The 6,000-nt window shown below is 41.3% G+C and overlaps 1 protein-coding gene across 1 annotated transcript; it reads right to left on the minus strand.

Annotated features, from left to right (window-relative positions):
• Positions 1–3,588: 3,588 nt before the first annotated feature.
• On the minus strand, positions 3,589–5,016 carry LOC143320994 (zinc-binding protein A33-like). The gene has a single exon (XM_076731079.1). It carries the CDS (start codon positions 5,014–5,016, stop codon positions 3,589–3,591), a length of 1,428 nt encoding a protein of 475 aa, XP_076587194.1.
• Between the last annotated feature and the right edge of the window lie 984 nt (positions 5,017–6,000).

Below are 6,000 nucleotides of genomic sequence, written 5' to 3' on the forward strand. Positions count from 1 at the left end.
CTGGTGGGGGTGGGAGGTGTTGTGTGCGAGATGGAAGGAGAAGGCTTTATTTCGGAGGACATATCACTCCCCTGCCTTCATCCCAGGACTTTGTTTTTTCTCTCGATTTCTGCTTTTTCATCTCTTGTTTTTCACGTGTTATCAGCTTTTCATCATTACAAAGTGCTCGTGCCAGAGGAGGCGGGATTAGTCCGATGGACTTCAAAGCACTGAAAACTGTTTTTGTGGGGGTTTGACTTGCGATCAGCTCCTCTGTACTTTGCTCGTCCACCATTGGCTGCCTTCACATTTGTCTCGCCCCTATTGGTCAGACCAAGATATTAAGAGACCGGGCAGTCGGTTTGGTGAGTAGTCCTCAGGTTTCTATTTATTTGGAATATTTATTTATTTATTTTAGTGGATATTTTTATTGTGCTTCTGTCTTTCTTTTCTTTTTCTTTTCTTTTCCTGTTGTGTACAGCTCGTGCACTTGTGCAAGTACTGTCTGTTGTTGTTCAAAGGGACACTGCTCCATGTGAAACATGATTGTTTTAAAGGGATAGTACACCCAATTTGCATCCTGCATGTGTTTTTCTGCAATGACCAACATGGTGTGACTTACTTTTTCTGTTTTTCTGCAGCAGATTTTTCACGTTGTTTTTGCAGTTTTCTGCTGTCCGTTGTTTTTCTTCCATGTAGCTCATTACCACTTTGCCAGAGTGGGACATCGATCACGATAACTCACGTAACACAGGATCGTACTTTGCGTGAACTATCCCTCCAAAGGCTTCGTGGCCTTTTTTAGGATGGCAAAGCTTTTTTGAAAGAAGGTTTTTCAAGGTGAACCACAGAGTTGTTGTGTTGTATCATCCAGTAACAGTGTTAAAGCCTAGTTGACCGTGTCTTGTACTAAAAGGTCAAAGGTCGCCTGAAAGCGTCCAGCGCCTGACTGTGCTGACCAAACGTGACTCCCACCCACCCGCCTCTGAAAAAAGAAGACATAGCAGCATGTGCAGTACAAAGGTGTTGTTCTTCTGTTCTTCTTAGTGTGTTTACTAGCCTTGAAAATCAATAAAATAAGATTGACATATTTAAGATGAGGGAGTTCACAGTATTACACAACTGCAGCTAACTAGCAGCGTAGCTGGCATTTTCTTTGCATGACAGTCGGGACACTTGTTTTTGGTGTTTTCCTTTTTATTTGCTTTCTGGTTTACTGAATGCTGGTATACTCCACCTTTCTCTATCGATTTCTCAGCTTTTTAAGTGCATATAACTATTTTTGTCTCAAGACGATATGATGAAGATGATAATGATGATGATGATCAAGTCGATGAGATTAATGACTGTGGCACTATGAGGATGACTGTGAGGATGTTGAGGATGTGATGAAGATTATCTCGCATGCTTTTCTATGGGGCTCTGTGTTGTCAGTGCACAACGGCTGCCTTTCGCACGCAGCAGAGAGAATACGACGGGCGTCTGCTGAGCATCTGCACCAAGAGTGGCAGGTGCTTCACTCGGCCTGCGTGTCACTTTGAGGAGCAGCGTTCAGTCCAACTGACAGACTGGAGGCCGTTCAGAGAGTGAATGAGCTCCAGCAGGGGGCGCAGTCACACAAAGCAAAGCACAAACGCACACAGGCGGATGGCAGATTGATGCTTCTGTTATAACAAGTTGACTTTAGTGTCAGACAATCAGAGGCAACAGCAGTTTATCACTGGAGAATAAGAAGAAGCTTCCGGTATAATGATTGATCAGAGCTGCACCGTTATCACCAAAATGACCGTCCGGATCAAAGTTCAGCACCACGATCGTGATGTTGAGGCGTGGTTGTTTTCCTCTGGGGAACAAAATCAGTCTCCTTTATTGGTCTGACATCAGAAAGGCTTTTCATGTTCTGAACTAAACTAAACGTACCAACATCGCCCACAAATCAGGATTGTGTGTGAATGATCGAAGCTGAAATGGTGATAGAGAATGATTCACTGAGCAGGCCTACAGAAAGTACAGTCAGTGTCCTTCTGTGGTGTCTTGAGGTCAGTGCGAGCTCTTAGTCACATGAAGCATCGCTGAGGTCAACGGGAGCCGCTGTGTTCACTCTGAAGCTCTGCCGTCGTCTTTCTGCAGCCTGTGACTGAGCTGCACTGACAACACTGAGCTGGCTTCTCTTTGTCGGCTGTCTTTCACTCTTTCTCCCATTCCCTCTGTTTCCAACCTTTCTCAATCATTTCTCTGCACTTGGCTCTTTCTACTTTCCTTTTGTCTCTTTTTGTCTCTTTGGGTTTCTTCTGTATAATAATATTATTAATCCTCTAGTTCTCTGATTCTTCCCATTATTGCTCTGTTCTCTTACGTGCTACACGTGTTTCTATAACTTCAAGAAAATGTGTTAAGGTGTCATCAATAAAATGATCATTTAAATAGAAAAGTCAGTCAGTTTCTCTGATTCCAAACACAGAAAGCAGCATGGCTTTGACTGTTCGTACTGGCAGAAGTAACTCGGGACACACATGAACTCAGTCATGTTTTCAGCAGAACATTTGCAAAGCAGGTAGAAAACCAACAAGTTTTTCAACACAACATAAAGTCAGTCCACAGTTATCCAGAGTACATCCTGACGTCATCCAACACACACTCATGCGCTGAAATTTGAGCATTTGCTGTTTTTATTTGGGATCTTTCATTATTTTCTCATGTTTCATCAACTAAATAAATCAACACACTGATATTAGAAACAGTCTTTAGTGGCAGCCTTAATTCACACAATCTTAAAGTCACTAAAATACTTTGTAGAGAAATACAAACAGCATCTGACACCATTCAATCATTTCTGCAGACTTTTCTACAGTGAAAGAAGCGCAAATAAGGAAGGAGGCTGAGTTTGTTCATCTGGATAAAACTGAAATAATATGTGGAAGATTGTATTTGACACAAATGGCAAAAAATGAACAGCTGAATTATTACATCAATGTTCTCCACAGTAAAACATGTTGATCACAAAAACATAGAAACAATCTGAAAATCTGCATTAACAGAAATGCATTTTGAGAAATTTAATGATATCTTTTTAAACTTGGATAATAAAAAGACAGAAAGTAATTGTGAAATGACAAAAATAAACAAGGCAAGATGAGGCTTTCTGTTCTTCTATGATTTCAAATGAAAGCCTTTTTAAAATGTGTGTTTGTTGGTCATCCTTGAAAACTTCAAATAAATCTGTAGATGAAAGTTTTCTTATTTTAGTTATCACATTAAATCTACTCGTCCAATTTCTTGCAGCATCTTTATGTCACAAACACCATTTTGGAAAGAACGCTTCACACACTGAATTAATCCTAAATTCACACTTCAGTTTGTCATTCTGTGCTTTGGAAATATATTTGATGTCAGACACCGACCAAGGAATGTGTTCCATCATGTCATTTGCTGAAAGAGACAAAACGTTGTTTTTTATTTAACCTGGATCTCAAAATTTTCTTCATTTGCTTTCAAATTACAGGATTTTCACCTTTCAAGAACTAACTGTTATTGTCTGTGATTGACATGAAAGCAGCACATTATAAAAATCTGGATGAATCACTTGGACCTCACCATCCTCCCTGATCATCACACAGAAACATCACTTTGACACATTTTGATAGCAGCAGTTTTAGCATCACCAGCCTTTCCAATACTGAAAAATGGGAAGAGTTTCTCAGTGAAAGTGCCTTTGTGAGTGTAGATGTGAGTCATGTCTTCAGGGTCGTAGAAGAACACCTCCCCCCTGTCATAGTCCAGCTGGACTCTGATCCTCTGGAGACTCTTCTTCACTGTGACAGTCTTACCAAGACCATTACTGTATTTTCCACTATCATGCAATAAACACCAGATTCCATATTCTGGTGAAAGAAATATCTCCCCCTTCCTGTCAACTGACTCTTTAGCCAAACCCACTCTCCAGACAGGATGGTCTCCCACCTCCACCTCCCAGCTGTGTTTCCCTGAGCTGAAGCCCTCGGAGCCCAGAACAAAATAGTATTTAGTGTTTCTCTCTGGATTGTCAGGAAGCTGCTGCTTTGTGTCTCCATTCCTCACACTGGTCAGATCATCAGACAGACAGAGCCGGGGGTGTCCAGTGTTTGGGTCCAGAATGACAGGACTGAAGTGGACCTTGTCCTTCATCTTCTTCCAGACTGTGAAGGACAGGTTGCCCAGGTGTTTGGCCACATCTATCAGAGCTCCTGAGAGCAGCTGTGGATCTGACAGTGAGCACTGGACTCTGGCTCTGCTCTGAGTGGCTTTATAACTGCTGAGGAATGGCACGTTGTGTTTCTGCAGCTCTTCTTCAACAGCACAGATACTGTCTGACAGAGAGGAGATCTGCTGCTCAATCATCTTCATCTCTCTGCTCACAGTCCTCCCCTTCTGCTCCTCTTCCTGCCTCAGAGCTGCCAGTCTGGACTCCTCTTCCTCTTTCAGGAACTGGTGGAGCTTGTTGAACTCTGCTCTGATCTGCTTCTCTGTGGACAACAGCTGCTTCTTGGAGTGTTGAATCACTTCTTTGTATGTTTCCTTCACTCGTTTGTATTTGTCCCTCTTGTCCTGCAGAGACTGTAAGTCAGATTTCAGCTGGTCCTTCAGCTCACTGACTGCTTGTTCTACAGGAACCACCTTGTGACTGTGGTGCAGAGAAAACTCACAGACAGGACACACAGCTCGCTGCTCGTCCTCACAGTACAAATAAGAGGCATCTGAATGTTCATCACACACGACCTGCTCTTTCCCTTTCTCTTTTTCTGTCTCACATGATTCAGATTTCTGTCTTCCAGCAAAGGAGTCAGCCAGGTCCTTCAGTGAAAAGTTCACTGCTGGATGGTCCTTTGAGGATTTTCTTTTACAAATGGGACAGTTGTTGTTTTTAGCTTGTTCCCAGAATTGTTGCAGGCAGCTTGAACAGAAGCTGTGGTTGCAGCTCAGAGACACAGGATCTCTGAAAGTCTCTGAACACACATGGCAACTCAGGAAACCTTTGAATAGAGCAGTTTTCTCAGCCATTTGTATCCAAATTGTCTTTCAAAAGGAAGACTCACCAAATTCGTGTCCCTCTGAATTAAAGATCACAATCCTTCTTGTCTTTCTAGTAGATTTCTTTCACCCTGTAATGGCGTCTCAGTCCCAATCAGACACGTCAAAATCAGCTTTAAGTTTCTCTTTCCTCCTTTGAAGTAAATCATTGACAGCTGACATGATATTTTCTTACCAGCAGATGGGGCTATTTGATTTCTTCACTTCTTATCTGTTAACTTTCCATATGATGAGCCTTGGACTCCTTCAAATGAAAATCATTTATTTTCAAGTGAAAAAACAATAAATACATAACGCAGCACACTGACATTGAAAACAAATGATTGACTGTAGAAAAACCTACATTAATACCTAAATTCAAATGTTTGAGGAAATAATCAACACCATGTAGCATCATGTGGAGGGGCATGAAAGGCTGCATGGATACCAGTCCCAGTCCTGTTTTGAAGTAAACTCAGGATTATATTTAGTCCTGGACTAGGCTGATCTTCGACCAGAGAAACCTCAGCAGGTTTAACTGAACATTAAAACACTGGAATAATGTTTTTTTGCTCTGCAACAAACCATTTTGAACACATTCAAAGTCATCCTGTTGTTAAAATATTCAAACCACTGCTTTAGTATAATCAATCAATCAATCAATCAATCAATCAATCAATGTGACCATGTTGGTAGATGAATAAATACATCAGTGTTTTTGCATGTGTATGTTTTGTGTTGTGTCTCCCACTGGGACTCAAAACATTTAACTGCTCAGTGAAACTAAGATGAGAAAGGACTGAAAAAAAAAAAAGAAAAAAGAAAAAATCAAAGCATCAAAAATTCTGTTTTCTACTTTTTCTTCTGTCAACACAACAACTTGTGATAGAATGAGAAAGGCTTCTTGTCACCACGGAATATTCTGGTCTGTCGTCATAACAAATGAATCACGTCTTACGTTCCATCAGTGTATCT

Source organism: Chaetodon auriga, chromosome 5, assembly GCF_051107435.1.
Source record: "Chaetodon auriga isolate fChaAug3 chromosome 5, fChaAug3.hap1, whole genome shotgun sequence".
Classification (NCBI taxonomy): Eukaryota; Metazoa; Chordata; class Actinopteri; order Chaetodontiformes; family Chaetodontidae; genus Chaetodon; species Chaetodon auriga.

Excerpts from the sequence above, each read along its gene's own strand:
- LOC143320994 (XM_076731079.1), bottom strand. The coding sequence starts at position 5,016 with ATGGCTGAGAAAACTGCTCTATTCAAAGGTTTCCTGAGTTGCCATGTG.